Consider the following 20777-nt stretch of genomic DNA (forward strand, 5'->3'; position numbering starts at 1 on the left):
AGCGCACGTCTAGGTAGCCGCTTAATCAGTTTTTTTGATGGGTTAAGATATAACCCTGCTCCTTTTTTATGAGGTTTAATATATAATCCTTTTCCAAGAGCCACCGCTTCCATCATTCTGTTATGTCTTTCAGATTCCTGAAGACTCTTCTGTGCAGCTTTAGAATCATTCACAGCTTTTGCTATACCTGCTGCTCCTCCAGCTAGTGAACCTAAAGCTGACAATCCCGCAAATATGGGAATAAGTGGTAAAAGTCCTCCACACTTTGGAAGAGGAATGATACGTGGCAAACGTATTCCTTTCTTTTTACTAAACAGTTTCTTTGCAACTGCATAAGCATATTTTATAACAGAGTTTTGATCCTTGGATTTCATTTTTTTCAATAGGGACTGTATTTTTTTCACACCTTTCTTAAATGATTTCATGCCACTGCCTGTTCTGATTTTTGCCTTCATAGCATTTTTTACTATCCATGATGCAATTTTTTCTCCTTTTCCAGCATCTTTCGATTTCAATCTCCTTTGAGCCATATTCAAAAGTTCCAAGTCGGCTTTGCGTCGAGCTCCAGGATCTTTATTATTGTAAGAAATATCGTGGTGCATGCAAGCGTTATCTAATTTGTTAACCCCTCGATCGCCTTTTAGAATCCGTTTTTGAAGTTTCGTACCGGGACCACAAAATTGATACCCAGGTATATGTAACTCGAACGGCAAATGATCTACCAAGCTATTGATTACACCACTGCCTTCCTTCATCGATAATCATCTAGTGTCCCAACGAGAGATCCTGTGTTATTTATATACTTATCTAAATCACTAATTCACGTTTGTCTACCCAACTGTTCTCTTTATCACTTAGTCCTAACCATTTTACAAAAAGTTTGTTTTCTTTTTTCTTTATAACTTTTTTCAATAAGGTAGATGTCTGGAAATTTAGTTTTTTGTAACTCGTATCCATAAAAAGAGCCTAGAATATTTTGGTTGTATTTGTCTTTTATTTGATACGTTTGAGGATAGGTATCATTAATTTTTACGATTTGAAATATTTCCGTAGACCAATTAGGGGTATAACCTTTATAGAAATCTCCTTTGTATTTACTTATACGAACAAAATCGTTAACTTTAAAAGTGGATTCTTGACGTACTGTCTTTGGCTTTCGGGTTTTAATGATATTAGATTTAACTAAAGCCTGATTCGCATGATTAACATCAATCGGTTTGAACTTTGTAATGCGGTGCAAAGTGTTGTTATAGCGATGCACCACGGAATCTAAATTACATTGAAACCATTGATATCGTCCGCACAGACTGAATGTTTTGTAAAGATGTGATTTTATAGTTCTTATAACTCGTTCTACTATAGAGGCTTTTTTAACAGAATATGTGGAATAATGGTTTATGTTGTAATTTTTCATTAACTTTTCAAAAGAATTATTATAAAACTCTGTACCCAGATCTGTTTGTAAATTGTTTGGCTTCCGTGTTGATTCAGATAATATACTTTGCATTGCATTTGTAACATATTGTTTAGATTTTGCTTTCAACGGTCTTACCCATACAAATTTTGATAAAGTATCAATTACTACTAGTACATATTTATATCCTTTATTATACGATGAATATTTTTGAAAATCCATAAGATCCGCTTGCCATAAATCATCTATTCCTTTAATGTTAGTATGACGGCGACAGAAATTTCTTCTTGCTGGCTTGTGGAGCTCGTTAACTATGTCTTGTTTACTCATTCTTATCAAGTTTTGAAGGTAACATAAGATCGATTTCTTTTTTTGTGTAATACAATTTACTGAAATTGACACTAGTTAATTTTTCTAAATTATTTAAATATTTTTTAATGTTGGTTTGAATTGATTTCATTTCATTTTTTAGATCTTGAACATATTTATCGACATACTCTTTATTTACAGCCTCGTCATCCTTTTCAGGAGTTGGTAGTCCTTTTAATCTCGATGATTTTAAATCAAAGTCGCCTGCATCTGACTTTACTAATGTGTTGGTAGGAATGTTATTAGAAAATTCAGATAGTCGTAAACGCTTATGAACGTGATGACCAAATTTATCTATATTCATTGCCGTCTGCTCGGCTTCTGTAGTTTAATGGTACTGTTGAATCCTCCAGATGGTAGCTTTATATATTTTATGTCTTTTATAATACCAGCTTCATGCAGTTCTTCTATTATTGCATAAATTTCATTATTAACTCCAGTGTTACCAGCTGCCCATGACCCGAGTAGTAATTTTAGCCTTTCTACTAATTCATTCGGATCATCCCAATAAACTAAATCAGTATCCTTCTTAACTTCTTTCAATATATCGATGCCTTCACCTCGCGGGAGACTTTCTACACTACTTGCGTGACTTCTAGAGAACTTAAATAAAGGTTTAATCACGTTCATATATTTAAATCCTTTATTACTGTTTATTGGTTTAAATGGATCGAAGTTACGTTTGTGTGCATTGGTATCTATAAGTACTAATTTATAATTTTGTAAATCCTCGTTTGTAATTATTTTAAAATTTGGTGCCTTTTGGTATAATAATTCTTTCAAGCCTGGAGTTTTTTTTAGGCTACGGCTTCCAATTTTCAAAATGCGTCCATCGTCATAAACACGTGTATTACCGAGCATCAATTTTCCATTAACATTTCTAACACCAAAAGGAATATTTTGCATTACTTCAGATGACACAGACCATGATAAAGAATCATTAGCAATACTTGGTGATGACTGAATAGATTTAAATGAGTTGTCATGGACATCGTGTTCATGAGTGGGTGATGTGGTGAGGGTTTTGTTAGGTGTTTTACAATCATCATTTTCTAAAATATCTTCATAATCATTTAAATTTTCCTCGTTGTCAACATCCGTTTTGTAGTAATCAAAGTCTTCATCTGAATTATTGGATGACTGGCTTTCGATATGTTTAGTTCTTTTAACTGACTGGATTGGTTCTGTTTCTTCTTCGTTGTAGCGTTTGCCATCAGGTCTACTACTTAATAGTTTAAGAGGGTTCACAATAGGTTTAAATATTGTTTCCAGTGTCATATCATTTTTCATTTTTGAATCTTTTAACATTTCTACTTTTCTTTTCACAGCTGACGCTGACTTTAAAAATTTGTTCCTTAAGGTTCCGCTCCATTGTTACGAGTTCCACTCTGTTTGACTTCTCAATTCAAACTAGTTTGTTGGAACGTAAGTAACAGTTACTTATATAAGAAATAAATAGTTTAATCTACTTTAATGAATGTATCAAACTTCATTCTATAACAACCTTTGTTTCGTTCACAATCCTTATTTATGACCACATAACTGTATGGCTTACCCCACACAGTTGAACACATTTCACGGAACTGAGTCCAGGTCATGTCAGACCCTACATGCTCATCGTAAATATGCCTTAGATTAATGTTGTCTTGTTTAAATAATATGATAAGGTTAGCATTATCTCTTACTAATTGCTTAGGTATTCTTGAGTAGGTTTGATTAATATAAAAACAGTCAATGTTTTTATGTCGTCCCATAGCAAAATAATCACGTATATTGTTTTGATTTTCACATGCAACATCATCAAATACGAAAATGGATTCAGACAAAGCATCATGTGGACTTAAAATGTCTTTATTATCACTATATTTGAAGTAAGATATGTCTGCAACTTTTTCCAATACTTTTTCCAAAAACTGGTACTTAGGTTGATACAAGGACTTTGAATAAACATATAAGTTGCGAAAACGTGGTCCATCACGGTGTAGCAACAGACTAATTACAAAATTGGTCTTTCCACAATTTGATGGGCCACAAACAATGCTGCGAATAGTATTTGGTAATAAATTACCATGACGTTTAAACTCTTTCGAGGATACTGGACAAATACATTGTAATTTAAGAGATTCTTTTTGTTTCAGAAATCTCATTACAGTTTTTGGTTTAAACTCAACCGTTCTGATTGATAGGTTTTAATGGAATGATAAAAACTTTGTTGAGTTTATAATTTTTATAGGAATTTTGGAAGATAAAACTACTTTCAACACTCCGTTCGTAGTGTATTATTGGGCATTCTGTCAAACCAGAGTGAGCGCAGCGAACGGTCGGAAGCGAAGCGGACGACTGGGGGACAGAATGCCCAATAATACACTACTCATGGACTTCGTATGACACGAGACCGACAAGAAGGCGCAGTAAGCGGCGCCCAAAGCCCCGCCCACTGTGACACGCCTACCTGTTCCAAATATCACGTGACCGACTCCCCCACACACATCCAATTCACCGATGAGTTGATAAAATATCAAGTGACAAAATCACAGCCCAAATATCGAGTGACCGAGTCGCAGTCGCAGGTATCGAGTGACGGGTGCGTCTTCAGTGACAGCTGTCAGTGCGGTGACGGCCGGGACAAAGGACCGTTCTCGATTTACGACGGCAAAATCGATATTCCTGTTCGTATTTAAATTATTTTTCTAATTGATGAATGCAGTATTTTTTTTAAAACGTGTTTTAGTAGCTATTATTTATTTTTCTTATCTTTTTTTTACGATGTAATTTTAAGTGGTAATAGTGAATGTTTGGTGTTTTATTTTTAAGATAGCTAATTGACGTTGGACGTGTGGAATTTGGGCCCAGAAAGAGTGAATGTGCATTTTTTATGTGATGTAGTTTTGCGATGTGGCATTTTGATGTCGTTGCATGAATAAAGAAATTGACTTTGACAAAGTGTTAGATTTAATGAAATGGTTGTAGATATGTGTGAATACCTTTACCCTGCAGTATACTGTATTCGTAAAATGTTTCTTATTGCAACAGAACAAGGTTGGCTTTACGTTGCAGGGTACATGTACTGCATGATGTAATGAAATGTAAAACTATGATGGACTTAGTCACTGAAGAGTGATACTTATTTACTTGACATGCCGATATTTACTTCTAATCAGTTACTTGATATTAAATTCACTGATTTTTACCATACGACATGGAGTTTTTCAAACCGTAACATGTAACAGTATTTAGAGAGTTGCAAAGGCAAGGCAAGATAATTACTAAAAAAACTTAATTTGAAGTGGCCATAAAGAGTTTATTTTCGGTATAATAATCTGTGGTTTAATTGTCAAATATCTGTTTCGAATTTAACTCTTGGCTGTCAAGTAATATTCTTATTAGGTAAAAAAACGCATGTACGAGTATGCATAAAATAGTGAATTAAATCTACAGCTCGGTTAAAAAAGCTGGCACATACACGTATTGCGTTTGTGTGGAGTATTAATAAGCTCACGCGCACGTCACGTGACGTCATATTGCAAACGTATTATAAAATATCGATCTATCTCTCTCACAAGCTGTCAAACTTATGAGCGAGATAGTTATTGTTTTCACTATTATTTATTGCTGAATATAGTGTAATGTTTTCTTATACATGCTGTATAATAAAACTGATTTATTTTAGTATTGTGAACGTGCCAGTTTTATTCAACTGACCACTTACCAGTGATGTGAGATTGCTAAACCCTTACATGACTATTCTATGTTTGACATTTTAAATTATAATAATTATATCGGATCTGATCTAAATATAGTGTGAAATTAGCTTGGCATTTAGTTCTCTCTCACTCCCACTGTCAGATACTAGCTTGCATGCGAGCGAGACAAAAATAGTTAAAAAGAGTAGCCTTTCCTAAAAAAAACATTTCAATTACATTCCTTTGTATTTTCTAATTGTGTAAAAAGAATTTTAGCAATGAATATTAACGATTTCACTATTATAGCGATGATTTTAACCAACTAAAGATTTTTATTTTATAAAATTTAACAAATTATTCATATTAAAAATTCTCGGTTAGAGAAGGTAGGAAAATATTAGAGAAAATAGAAAGGAAAGTACAATTTTATCTGGTATATTTTTATATTTATTTTATCGGCATATTATATTACGATATTATTATTTAATCGAATGTATTATTTATCCAATAAAATATTCATTTTACTTGTATTTGAATTGAAATTATTGATAACGAAGTAACAAATATTCCTAAATTCGAGAAACAAAATGGGCTTTGTACATAATTGCGTGAAAAAATGAATTAGAATTTATCTTGATAGTTAATAGCAAAAAAATGTAGAAGAAAATATAACTGAAGTAAGATCTGTGGGCAATTTTGTTGAGTTGAGCCAAGATCTAAAACTGAGTGGGGACCTCTCTTTTTCTCCTTTGTGAAAGAAGCGAGACAGCAAGTCGAATTGAAAAGTGACAAACTATTAGTCTGGCCTATTTTGGTTGTTACTTAGTAGAGTTTAAAGGCCAGATTGCTTGGTCTCTGAATGCTGTCATATTTTCAGATTGACTGCATGTTGTCCTTTTCTACTCACGTAAGAGAGAAAGAGACAGGCTGATCGATAATTTTGTTAAGAGTGGTACAAGACAATCGCCACTGTAAATTAGAAAAGTGGTGAAGAGTCAAGCGGTTTTACGGTCTATTATAAATAAATAGGTAATATAAACTATGCATTCATAGCTTCTGCGCGCACTTATTAACTGTGCTTAATAATAATAATTATGGCTCTATTATTTCTTATTAAAATCTATGATGAGCTATTATTTGTATACCAGCATTTTTAATCAATCCCAGTAAAAATTATGAGGACCATTTTTATCTTGTAAAACTTGTGATTTTTCCCCTGTGTAAGGTTAGGTAAATTATATTCACCCATCCTGTTCTTAATTTTGTGGTACTGTATTGATGTTAATGTATTTATTAGCATTCGTGTTGCTAGTTGGGTGGAATGAATTGGATGGATTGTAAAGGTCTCATCTAGAAAAGGCTTAGCCAAATACTTAGCGCGCTAATCTGTCGTCGCGCTATAGCGCCAATCTATGTTTGTAGAATGTAGAACCTGACGTCAAACCATCCCTAATGCCGCGATAAAGCAATGCGTACTAGCGTTGGCGCCGTTTGATATGAAACTATCTACATTCTACCAACACAATTTGGCACTATAGCGCACAAGTACGCGTTCTTTGGCGATGCCTTAAAATTGACATACATATTTTGGCCCTAATCAAGTTTCTATTGCAATATTTTAGAAAAAAAAAACGTTCTTTTCTGAAATGTATAAACTTCAAAGGAATAAAACTGATTCAGATCAACATTCTGACTGAATTATTGTCTTTGTTTTCTAATCATCTTTCTCTTTTGGATTAAAACGGTCAAAATATGGCGGTAGATGTCGTGGCCTAAGTTGTGGATAAGTCTTAAGATTGGTGCTTGATACTGAGGAAGATTTCGGTGGCAAGGTAATAAGGTATTTAGTTCACATACATACTAGGTCCGTATTACAACAACGCTCAAAACTCTACTCAAAAATTCAGAATCAGCCAGATTTTGCCATGTGATTGGCCGAAACATGAAATTCAATGCTTGAGATAGAATCCAGTTTGAGCTTCGTTCTGTAATACGGGTCTTACTTAGAAAATCTGTTGTTTTTGGTATAAATAATAACCTACGATTTTGAATATCATTTTACTTGTTATGCAATATTACATTCGACATTAATTTTAACTGTGTTTTTCCTGTAACATTATTTATACATTCTCATTCTTATGTCTCCTGCAGTTATCTATTAGCTATAGTCTTTTTCACGTAAGATGATCCGTATGACGTTTCGAGTTTGAAAGTTATAGAGATGTCACATAACTAACCCATAGCGATTTATCTATCGATTTTTTTCTAAGAGTTAATAAAACCTACTTTTAGAGAAATATTTTTTATAGGTGTAATTGAACAAAAAACATGTTTTTTTTAATTACAAATATTTTTGTAACAATTTTTTATTGATAATATTCAAATTCCATGGACTTCGTGTTCAAAAAAACCATTCCTAAAAAGTACTGGTTCTATTTCTTTGAATTAAAAACTATTAATTTATTTTCAATGCGTTTATTAAAGTCAACAATCGAAAAATATAGTTGATTTTTGTGATGTTTTTAATAACTAAGTATTCACTGCAATCGATTAATGAATCTATTTTGTAATCGATTTTGTTATACAACAAATACCCCAGCACTAAATCTATTCCGTTTCACACATTGCGTACATTAAATAAAAAATATTATTACATCGTATTTAATTAAAATATAATCAATAGACTCAGATTTTACTATATATTTCAAGACAAGTAGTTAATTTTTTCTTTATTATATTGCTAATAAAATACAAATATTTTTTCAAAAATATTCTGCATATGTAGTATGCGTAATATGGATAACCTTGAAGTGTCATACGGATCATCTTAGGTGAAAAAGACTATAGTTTGATATTATTTAGTAATTTTCCTCAAATGAAAAACACTCTGTATTTAAAATGTAACAAGTAAATAATAAAAAATCACTTTTACTGTATGGTGAATTTAAGGTTTTCCTTTAATTTAGCTAGATAAAGTAATTCTCCTATCAATGTCTGTTTAAGAAACGAGCTCGTTATGACGACATAAAATGGCGTCCTTTGGTGTTGCCATAGATATTATTTCGAATTTATTTAGCGTTAGTGTTGTATTTGTATTAAGGTTGTTTAGAGTCTGTTCTTGTAATATCTAATGTTTTGAATCTTATTCATATAAAACTCCTTAGAAAGGTCGTTTAAATTTGAATATCGGAAATTCATAAAGTAGTAAGTGCAAATCATGAAATCGAAAGAAAACAAAAAAATATAGTCTAATTGGTCATTGTTTTTCGACTTTAACATATATACTAATATTATAAATGCAAAAGTAACTCTGTCTGTCTGTATCGCTTTCACGCCTAAACCACTGAACCGATTTTGATTAAATTTGGCATAGAGAGTTTGAGTCCCGGGAAAGGACATAGGATAGTTTTTATCCCGATTTTTGAAACAGGGACACGCGCGATAAAGTTTTTCTGTGACAGACGAAATTCCACGCGGGCGAAGCCGCGGGCGGAATGCTAGTAAGACTATAAAGTTCAAAATAATGTGGTTGCAATATAACTATTGTCTGCTTTTGAGTAAGCACGTGAACACGAAAACCGCACCTATCCTTCTCAAAACAAGCTATTTTTGCTGTGCACACCCACAAAATTGTTATTTGCTACTTTATGTCTATCACGCACGGTTATATCATTGTGATTCGAGTCATATCTATAAGAAAAAATTTGTATTACGTCGTAGCGTGTTGTAACACATAGTCCAATCTCGTTAATTCTTAGCTATGCTTTCTTTTGGGGTTGCCACTCGTAAAAAAATTAACCTTGGTGTCAGTCTCGAGCCACCTCCACCTCCTATATGCTTCTAAACAGGTTATCTTTCGACGAAGTTTTTTTTGAACAAAAAGTTTTTTAACAGTGGCAACCCTAGCATACATTTTGATGTTTAAATATACCGCATTATAAAAGGTATGTAGGTATTGACACTCTTTAGATAGAAATTGAGGCATCTATCACTTATATCTTAATGTTAATTCTATTGTAGAAAGTTAAAATTTAATGTACGTGAAAATATATTGATATGAACATTATTTGTAGTCTTTTATAATGTCGACTAGAAATGAAATGGTTTAGAAGGTAGTATTAGACTTCATATTTTGTTCTATATATTTTTGGGGTTAGTGAAAATTGTTTGTTCATACACATTTACTTTTCCCTCTAAAATATAAATAACGAAAAGGGGCATAGAAAATAATGTATGTTGATAAACTTTTAAGTTGTTTGCAGAAATTGTTCACTTTAGTGAGTGAAAAGCTTATAATCTACATTAGGCGATTGGTGTGTTGGCTAAAAAATACATTAAATATACCTCTGGGTCATTTCATATTCAGTCGACGATTTTGTATTCTACGTACGACTTCCTCAACTGTTTTCACCTCTATTTGTAATGTTAAGAATATGTATTTAAATGAAATATATTGACACACAACCATTTGACAATCGTTAGATATGAAATATTATTATTGGTCTCTCAAAAACCAGCTGCAATATTTTAGCTGTTCTGTATTGTTAATACCATATTGAAAGAACGGCCATAATGACTCGGTTATGCCCTTCTGTTTGCCCATTTGAAATGACGACTACCCTCATTATGGGGGCCATAACTGACATTTTAATCTGGCAACTCTGCGTGATTAGCTGGCAATACACAGTCATGCATTTTTGGAGGGTCCAGAAACAACTAAATGAATGGCAAAAGTAGCAAAAACACGAATCATTCAAACAAGTCCTAATCGCTCAATTATAGTAATTAAGACCTGATTGATGGTCTTTCTAAAATGCCTGTTTTCACCATCAATCCCTAATTTTTAAGTGACCCCTTTGAAAACAAAATGCCTGTTACGTGTAGGGGTCACTTAAAAAATTAGAGATAGAGATGGTGAAAACGGGCATAAAACTAAAATGTCAGCTATGGCCCTAAGTCACACTTATACCGCCAGTAAAGACCACTTATATGTTAAGGAGCTGATACAAATAAATAGCCCGAATATCAAGTTATTGATTGTGTTTTATTTTACACCTCTCCCAACATAAAAATAAAGTTCGGTTTCGAATTGTGACTAGGTAATTTGAGAACGCAGTTGGAATGAAACTTCGGGCGGTGAAATAAAAATGGATTTTATGTACAGGACAGCAAAGAGGTCACCCAGGTCATCTTATCTATGGGTGATCAAAGGACACCAAATTGTCGCTTGAAGTTCACTTTGACTACCTGGGTGATCAAAGCCAGGTGATCAAAGTGGACTAGACCGAAAAAATAAAACTGAAACGTAATGGAAATGCTTCAAAAAGAACCGCGCGACATGAACAACAATATTAATAGAAACACATTTTGCGAAATCGGGGATTAACTTCACAAAGTAAGCAATACGGTAAATGACGCTATACCAAGAATTACTGCAATTAAGTTAATACCATGATCAAATTGATGTCTCACACCGAACCTAGTTTTAGGGTTTTATTCTTAGCAATGCAAACATTGAAGTCTGTGATTCCACAGAAATGTGTCATGAATTAGCAAAAGCAAATGGTTAATACAATTAATTGAAGAAGCAATAAACCGTGGCCAAAACCGGAAAGCTCGAAAACACGTACTACTTACTTAGGTACATAAGTATTATCAGACTTGCATTCGGTCCCGGGTTCAATTTCCATTTGATTTTTACCACAGATATAGATTTTTACCATAGAAACCGGAGGTAGGGTTTTCCCAACATTACATTTGCCTGTTGCAATAATAACAAGCTTGATGATTTTATTTACTCAGAATTAAGAAAGGTTATCGTTTAGCGGTTATCAATATAATATGACTACTTGAATTTAATCGGTTTGGGTTTGTTAAATAATATTTATTGTTTTATTTACAGATTCTAGAAAGAAACTAGACCGATCAGATTACACAAATATAATTTAACGGCAGAAACATATAACGTGGAAATTGTCGATACCATAATTTAAGGTCCAGTAGAAACAAAATTCACAGCACAAATTCACAATTCAAGCTTAAAGTGACACATTTGTATGCGTCACGTTATACAATTTGCAGGACTGTCTCTTTGTCTTGGGTTTATCACCTCAACCCGTCCAGTGGCAAGATGGCCGTCGCACTGGTCAGACGTGCGCTTACGCACACGTGCGTCATAGCAATATTATTACAAACCTGTTGTGCACAGAAGTTCAACATCCCTGATGTCAAAATCGAGGCTTTTTCCCCAAAAGGATTCACGGCATCCATACCTGGTGAGTTTAATTTAAATATTTAGTGCCCTTGAAAACAGCTTTTTATTTAGTAAACATTAAAAGTCGGGTTTTTTACCGCCACACGGATAAAGTATTGTTTATGAAACGACTTCCAATAAATTGTTTAATCATTATAGCTAGTTATTTATTTGGTCTATAAACTTTTATTTTGTTTTTGTATCCAATACCTACTTAAGTAAGCACAAACATTCTTAAGGAACCATATACAGATACCTAAACTTTATATTTACCATTTACCTACTAATATTATATCAATAGACAAAATAAGCAAAATTTTATTTGGGGCTTTAACTAAAAATTACTTTAAGTTTCTTTTTAATTTCCAATTCAAGAAGAGCTTTAATTAAGTTGAATATTAAGTCAACGTGATACTGCTAAAAGTAATTCCCCTAAACTAAAAAAAGATTGTACCTACTATCCTATATTTTTTTATCTGCCCGATTGCTTGAACAGTACAGCAATATAATTAACGTAAAAAACTTACCAGAGTAGGTACATTTTTTACCTCATTCCCAAATTGACCAAACTAGGAATCGAACTAGGGACCCTTACTGACTTATTAATAATTTGTTTGTTTGCTTCTAGATTCCCCTGGCATGTTCCTCTTCGAATTCCAAGGGAATGTAACCAGGGCCTTCGACAGCACCGCGGTAGGCGGACTTAACGGCCAAATTATTAAAAAACACGTAGGTTCGGTAACGCACTGACGCTTTATTTTTATAGACATCACCACAGACAATACATGCCATAGATAATATAACTCAAAGATATTATAACACCCCCACTTATAAAAATAAAGGTTACACTAAACAATTTTTACATCCTGTATACCCAATAACTTTACAAAGTTGTAATGCTTTACACTGCTTAATGATTTGGTAAAAAGATCTGCCGGCATTTCAGCTGTTGCCAAGTACTTTAAAGATACAATTCCATTTCTAACACAATCTCTACTGTAATGGTACCTTATATCTATATGTTTAGTACGTTTGTTATTAGTATTATTATTTGTTGACAAAGTAAGTGCACCTTGATTATCATTAAATATTGAAATGATGTAAGTCTCATTAGTAATCTCTTTCAACAAATTAATTAAGTAAACAGCCTCCTTACAAGCTTCAGCTATACCCATATACTCGGCTTCGGTGCTTGAGAGAGCAACCGTTCTTTGCTTCCTAGACTCCCATGAAATAACACTTCCAGCTAACATAAAACATAGACCTGTATACGACTTTCTGTCAATAACATTATTCCCCCAATCTGCATCTACATAACCTTTTAATTTTGAATTACCAAATTTACTGTATTTCAACCCAAAACTTTTAGTTTTCTTAAGATATTTTAAAATACGTTTAGCGTATGCCCAGGTTTCATGATTGTAACAATTATTAAATTGACTTAAAAAACTGACTGAATAAGCTATGTCCACCAATAAGTTGCTGATAAGGTAAGTCATTTTCACAATATTTATTTTCAGAGTTAATATTCAATTTGCATTCTAAAGGTGTATCTGCTACTTTACATTCTGCCATGTTAAATCTATCCAACAACTGATTAACATAATTCTCCTGGCTCAAAGTAACAGTGCCATTTACTTGGTCAATATTAACATTCATTCCTAAACAATTTTTAATTTGGCCTAAATCTTTAATATTAAATTTTGCTTTTAACTCAGATTTCAAATTATCACAAGTATCTTGACAGTTGTAAAAAATAAAAAAATCATCAACAAATAATGCTATGTAAACTTTGATGTTTCCACTGCATTTCATGAATAAACATGGTTCATACTGAGACTTGGTGTAACCTAACTTTAACAATAATATTTCAACTCTCTGGTACCAAGCTCTGGCCGATTGTTTTAATCCATATATGGCTCTATTTAGTTTTAAAACTTTATTTTCACAATTTGGAATATTAAAATAAGCTGGTACTTCCATGAAAATAGACTCATCCAAAAAGCCGTTCAAAAATGCAGTTGGAACATCCAAGTGAATAGCATTTAGGTTAAGATTAACACTCAAAGCAAATAGTAACCTCAAAGTGGAGTACCTGAGCACTGGTGAAAAGGTTTCCTTAAAGTCTGTACCTGGTTTCTGACTGAACCCCTTTGCCACAAGCCTAGCTCTATATCTCACTTCACTTTCACTATTTAGCTTTTTCTTAAGAACCCACTTGCACTTAACTACTGTTTTGTTCACTGGTTTTTCTACCAATTCCCAAGCATTTCTGTCGTTGAATGACTGCAATTCCTCCTGGATTGCATTCAACCACTGCTCCCGTTCTGGTCCACTGACTGCATCACTGAGAGATAAATCTTCTTCAAAGTTAACTTCAGCAGCACACAGGTTAGCATAGCCGTATCGATCTGGTTTTCGCCTGATACGCTTTTGTGACATGTCGGTGCTTTGCATTTCTGCACAGACATCTCTGTCATCTGATGACAATGTGTCATGAAAGCTGTCATCTGAATAACTGGACTGTTCTTCAGGCACAAATGTCAAATCTTGTTCATCAGTCTGTTCTGGACTGTCAATGTCAGAACCTGATATATCCTGAACAGATTTTGACTGATCTTCCCCCACTGAATCCTGATTCTGACTTTGCACTATAATCTGTGACGTTTCACTGTCATTGTCCTGTTCCATTACTATGACATCTCTTGCTACTGTCACTGTGCGTGTCTGGGGATCATACAGCCTGTATCCTTTTATGTTGTCAGCATACCCAATAAGATAAAGCTTCTTTGCCTTTCTGTCCCATTTGAGACGTCTTTCTTTTGGGATGTGTGTCATGGCCACGCTGCCAAAGATTCTAACATGGCTCACATTTGGCTTTTTATCTGTCCATAATTCAAATGGTGTTTTCTGATGGAGACCCGCAGCTGGAGATCTATTTTTCAGGTACACTGCCGTGTGAACGGCCTCTGCCCATAGGTGTTTTTCAAATTTGGCATCAAATAGCAGGCATCTGGCTTTCTCTACGATGGATCTGTTATATCTCTCACAAAGCCCATTTTGCTGTGGAGTATACGGGTTTGTTTTCTGATGTATAATGCCGCACTGCTTCAGATAATTCTCCATAACTGCTGAACAAAATTCACCACCGTTGTCAGTTCTCAAGATCTTGATCTTTGTTGACTTTTGGTTCTCCACTAGGTTCTTGAAGTGCTTGAAGCTGGTGAATGTCTCATCCTTGGACTTTAAAAAATATACAAAAGCCATCCGACTGTAGTCGTCTACTAACAATAAAAAGTATCTGGCATTTCCGAGTGACTTGGACTCCATCGGGCCGCAAAGATCTGCATGTACTAAATTTAGTACCTCTGTGCTTCTTGACAAACTAGTAGGAAAAGGTAATTTAGTTTGTTTTCCTTCGCAACATACTGTGCAATTACTTTTGTCAATTTCTGCCTTGCTATGGTAATTCAAGCCCTCTACTGCTCCATTTTTCATTGTTTTCAGATCATTGTTATTTATGTGACCAAATCTCCTGTGCCAAGTCTTGCTGGTAGCCACTGCCATCCCTGCAAGTAGCCTCTCCGACTTCACAATGTTCAGCCTGTATACTCCATTAACCTGCTTGGCTTCTCCAATGCATTCATTTTCCTTATTGAAAATGCGACACTCATTTTCATGAAAGTCCACTCTGTTGCCATTAGATATCATCTTGCTCACAGATAGAAGATTTGTAGTTAGGTTATGTATACAGAGCACATTGTTCACTTTTATGTTGTACTGTGAATCTCCAACACAAGTTGTAATCTGCAGATCCCCCGAACATAAAACTGGCACACTTTCTTTATTTGCCACGACAATGTCTCGAGTTTGAGTATTATACGAGATATTTGTCAACAAACTCTTGTTCGACTCGGTTATGAGATGCGTGCTCGCGCCCGAATCCACGTACCAATCTTGATCATCGAACTCGCCCGTTAGGAACATTGCACTAAATGCATTTACTGGTTTTTCATTGGTACTTCGACACTGGTTCTTATAATGTCCCATTCTTTTACATTTGTAGCATTTAATGTTTTTCAGCGGCTTAGTCGCGTTCTCACTAACATGGCCGACGCCATTTTGGTTTTGCGTTTTGTTGCACGTTTGGCGGTTTTGGCGTGCATTTTGATGATGTGGATTTTTTGCAATAAAAGCGCTCTCGGTCTTCGTAATTTCTACATCTGCTCCCATATCCAGCAATTTAGTCTTTATAGCGTCTGCACTAATGTTCATTCCAGAATGTTCAATAGCCATAATCATTGGCGAGAACCTTTCTGGCAATCCAGCTAGCAAAAGCGACCCGACCCACTCGTCGTTTATTTCGAATCCTGTGCCTTTCAGCTTCTGTGCCGTGTCCACCATCTGTGTCACGTACGCAGTCATCGAGTCACAACTCTCGAGGCGAATGGAGATGAGGTTTCTGAGTAGACTGATGCGGCGGGTGAAACCAGAGTCGTCGAATAATGACTTTAACTTGGTCCACAAGCTATGCACTGTAGTTTCATTTTTGATGTGTACGTACAGAGATGGATCTATCGTCATCACCATCTTAGCTTTAGCCTTCCTGTTGTCTTGCTCATTTAACGCTTCGCTGTTACGGATGTCGATGCCCTCCAGAATCAGAAAATTTTCTACGGCGAATGCCCAATCGTCGTAATTATCCCTGCCCCTGAGCTTCGGGACGTTCAAGGAATAATTTGAAGTCATTTTCCCTGTGCTGTATAAAGACTATTATTACTTTTCACAATTTTAGCGGGACTGGGCCCATAACCTATTAAAACACACGTCTAGGTTCGGTAACCAGAAACGCACTGACGCTTTATTTTTATAGACATCACCACAGACAATACATGCCATAGATAATATAACTCAAAGATATTATAACACAAATCAACCAGGCAACCAACGGGCGATGGGTGTACTACAATCCTGCCGCCCAGCTGAAAGTCGGCGACGTCGTCAACTACTACGTTTTAGTGTCCGTCAATGGAGAAGAATTCGTTAAGGACGGTCTCAGCTATACTATCACTGGTGAGATTAAACTTCCTAAAACTCTCATGGTCACTTACATAATTATTATTACTGACGGGATTGCTACCATGTACCTGAAGAAAATAGTCTTTTCAACAAAAGACTGCGAAAGAGGGTAGACCGATATGTCTGCCCATAACATAATATCTCACCCGCAAGTTTCTTCAGTTACTCCGTGACCGTGACCATGGAGTTTGCAACAGTGCCGAAATATCGGAAACTCAAAGGTAAGGTACCATCGGCAACAGTGTTAACTATCCATTGCCTGTCATGTCGTCTCGTTCTATCGTAAAGAATCACCATTTGATGAGAGCGAGAGCAAAAACGGAAATGGATAGTTAACAGTGTGGCCGTGTGTACATGGTAGCAAAAACTCTTCCAGCTTTAGGGTTTTACAACCAAAAATTGTGTAATTCTATGAGTCATTGACTGAATCATTGACCTTCCCAACGAAGCCTAATAATGATTCTCCACATACTGCAGTATCATTAAATTGTCATTTTCCTTCCTCACCTCAATACCTATCTTTCTCAACAGATTGAGATACCTAAATAGATCTCGTTACCCTGTACCTGCATCTCATGAGATACGATAAAGCCTCGCTGTTCCAGCTGACAAAATTTAACACTACTTCTTGTCGTGTCGACAACAAACCTACTCAGTGTCAGCTCAAAACTCCGCTACAAGAGTGGCGTTGTCAGTAGCCTTCATTAGGTAAATCTTCCTATGTTTGTTTGGGCACGCAGGGCACGACATCATACGTGCTTCGTCGACTGGGGAACAAAACCATACTTGCACTCCAAGTTTTCCCATCCAAGAATCCCTACTTCTCCCAATCAATCTAACACTTGAGGTTGTGACAACGTAACAGAATTTTTTCTTACGTTAAACTTCTGATTTAATTTCAAATTGCAACCATTGAAAGAGTAACTAAGTTTAATTATTAAGATTATAAAGAAGCTGGTAATTTATACTCCATTTTGATTTCAGAGTTCAGCAGCCGTTCAGGCAACCACACGGGCCCAAATCCCACGCCCACGCTTGACTGTCGTCCGTCAGCGACGCGCGTCCGCGGCGGCAAAGCCTGCGCCGGGCAGACCATCTTCGAAGACAACTTCGACTCCTTCAAGGACGATCTCTGGCAGATTGAACAGTACATACCCATCAACCATCCTGTAAGCAGTATTACCTAGCTATTCCTATAATTCGTTTCATCCACGAAGGCGCGCCCCACCAATTTTTGGTCGAGGGAAGCGCGAGCTGCGAGGAGTTTGATCCGAGCAATCCGACCGTCTGAATTAAATGGTTTGGCTCGTCACGTACAGGCTGATTAACACTTTCCACGTTTTCTACCGTTCTTAATTACCTTGGTCACCTGGATTTTTCAGCGTTTTACTGGTCTCTTATAACATTTTGACTCATTTTCTAATAAGAGGTATGCTTAGGGCATCATTTAAGTGGCGAAATCAACGCGTTACAGTCACCAATCACCATTTTTGTAAAATTCTCGAAAACACAACGCCTGATCTGCTGCCGATAAATGCTCCATAGCACCTAAATTCCAAAGAGCCAGGCTACTGATTGACAAAACCCCCGCACCCCTCGGATTTGTTGCGTTCACGTAGTAAGCTAATAAAATGTAAACTTTCTTTTGAGACACCTTGTATTTTTAAAGGATTTGACTTGAAATACAAGTTAGGAGCTTTCCGCCCGCGGCATCGCCCGCGTGGAATTTTGTCTGTCACAGAAAAACTTAATCTCGCGCGTTCCTGTTTCAAAAACCGGGATAAAAACTATCCTATGTCCTTTCCCGGGACTCAAACTATCTCTATGCCAAATTTCATCAAAATCGGTTCAGTGGTATAGGCGTGAAAGCAAGACAGACAGATAGTGTTACTTTCGCATTTATAATATTAAGTATAGATTTTTTATTATCTCACCAGAAATTGCCCTTCGTGTCATACCAAAGGTTGTCGCCCAACGGACCCGTGTCAGTGTCCGGTTATCGTGCGGGTGAATTTCAACAAGTGCATATTTTTGCCTAATTTTGGTGGAAATTGTTATTTGTGTATTTTTATTCTTTAATTATAGATCAAATTTATTGGAAACTTATACTGTTTCTAAAATGATTAAGACATTAAATTTTGTCCAGTAGTTTTTTAGATTTTCCTTACACCAAAATTAAGAGAACACCAAAATTTATATTAAAGCACCAAAATTAGAAAATATGCTGTCAGTCGGTCATATCTTAGTGCCAAGCTCAAGAAATGGTTTTAAATTTACCAGCACCGACTCCAAAAATATTAATCATGGTATATTGTCCTAATAAATAAATAACGACGTACTTATTTTCTACTTTTAAGTGATTGTTGGCGTCGGTTTTAATTTTTTTGTTAAAATTATTTTTTTTCATGCTTTTTAGTTGATTAGTCCTTGTTATTGTCACTGAAGAGGGACAGTACCTATGTTTAATGTGATTAAGACTATAATTTTCCATTTTGTAATGGAAAATTATAGTCTTAATCACAATCCAAGTGTAAATAATCTTCCTAGCAAAATACAGGCTCCCTACTTTAAATATCGGCAACTAAAAAGTATCAATGTATCATGTGTCAATGTATGTATCAACAAATGAGTATTGAGTATCATCTAACTCCTAACTTATGTTGTTTGACCTTTCATCATCAGCTCATCTTAAATACCTGAAATAATACAACTGTATGTACATACCTACCTAAAATATTTAAAGAATTATCCTCCAACTCCTAAGCGTTAAGGAGTTTTACCTTCCATCATCACCTCATCAACATTAGATGATGACTACTTGAATAACTTTAGAAAACGTATTGCATTCCTACAAAATTTGAGGTTTACTCTCGATTTCCCTAGGATCCCATCATCAGATCCTGACTTGGTGACAATGGGACCACCACATAAGTGTACCCTATAAAACAAAAAAAGAATTTTGAAAATCGGTTCACAATTGACGGAGTTAAGTCGGTTAAAAATGCTTTGGTGCACCACCAAAAACACCAAAATTGACTCACCAAAATTAGATTCTCGTTGAAAAAGCTAAATTATATGAAATCTGTTTTAAATATAACAATAACATTTTAACACATGGTATGAAAACAGTTCCTTTACATTATACGAGGAATTCAACTAAAAAGAATAGCTTAGAAATCTTATACAAAAAGACACCAAAATTGCAGAATTGTTGTCCGTTTAAAAAAAAACAACACATTTACGTTTTTGGCGGGAAGACGCAGAGGTCTTGCACCCGTCTGCCGTCACTGCTCGCGGGGGCGGTACTAAACCTAACGAATGATGGGAGTGTTTAAATCCTGTTTGATCTTTAAAGAAACTGACGAGCTATTTCATTATTGACACCAAAATCATAAATTTTTCGCGGACAAAACTTAAGGACGTGACTTAATCACAGTTATTTGGGAAACTTGCTTAATTTGGTAATCTTAGATAATAGATAGATTGTATAATCCAAAAATATACTTTTTCCCTAAGTTCTGTTTTGATCTTCAGCTAAAAAAATACATATTGTAAGAAATTAAGGATGTGGACACTGCACCAAAATTAGAAACGCTTAGTTCAATTATTTTTTGTCGAATTTGTAAAATAAAATACTCATTAATAATGTTGTCCTCAAAATGGAACCTCTGTATATTTTCGTGTAAAAAAAAATCAAAGTTCTATGTCATAAAAAACATAATTATGATTTTCAGCTACGCCGCTCAAAAAATGTGTTTGGGAAATTGACCCCTGCACTGAAGTTCAATATTCCTGATGTCAAAATCGAGGCTTTTTGCCCAAAAGGATTCAGGGCATCCATACCTGGTAAGTTAATTTATTTTAAATATTTAGTGCCCTTGAAAACAGCTTTTTATTTAGTAAACATTAAAAGCCGGGTTTTTTACCGCCACACGGATAAAGTATTGCTTATGAAACGACTTCCAATAAATGTTTATTT

At 35.2% G+C, this 20777-nt stretch overlaps 2 protein-coding genes across 2 annotated transcripts in view; both read left to right on the top strand.

Moving 5' to 3' along the window:
- The first annotated feature begins 11506 nt into the window (after window positions 1–11506).
- On the top strand, window positions 11507–18837 carry LOC135077335 (beta-1,3-glucan-binding protein-like). The gene is made up of 3 exons (XM_063971862.1): window positions 11507–11741; window positions 17783–17967; window positions 18736–18837. Exons 1-3 carry the CDS (start codon window positions 11597–11599, stop codon window positions 18835–18837), a joined length of 432 nt encoding a protein of 143 aa, XP_063827932.1. The 5' UTR covers window positions 11507–11596.
- A 1758-nt stretch (window positions 18838–20595) lies between these two features.
- The window catches only part of LOC135077720 (beta-1,3-glucan-binding protein-like), a 48931-nt gene continuing 48749 nt past the window's right edge, over window positions 20596–20777 (top strand). Inside the window, exon 1 of the mRNA XM_063972291.1 lies at window positions 20596–20644. The gene's annotated coding sequence lies outside the window, so the exon portion shown is untranslated. The remainder of the gene's footprint in view (window positions 20645–20777) is intronic.

The sequence above is a fragment of the Ostrinia nubilalis genome, chromosome 13, assembly GCF_963855985.1.
Source record: "Ostrinia nubilalis chromosome 13, ilOstNubi1.1, whole genome shotgun sequence".
Lineage (NCBI taxonomy): Eukaryota > Metazoa > Arthropoda > Insecta > Lepidoptera > Crambidae > Ostrinia > Ostrinia nubilalis.

What these genes read in the sequence shown, in the direction of transcription:
- LOC135077335 (XM_063971862.1), top strand. Translation starts at nt 11,597, where the DNA reads ATGGCCGTCGCACTGGTCAGACGTGCGCTTACGCACACGTGCGTCATA. An exon ending in ATTCACGGCATCCATACCTG is followed by an intron (nt 11,742 to 17,782) that starts GTGAGTTTAATT and finishes TTTTGATTTCAG; the next exon opens with AGTTCAGCAGCCGTTCAGGC. An exon ending in ACATACCCATCAACCATCCT is followed by an intron (nt 17,968 to 18,735) that starts GTAAGCAGTATT and finishes TTATCTCACCAG; the next exon opens with AAATTGCCCTTCGTGTCATA.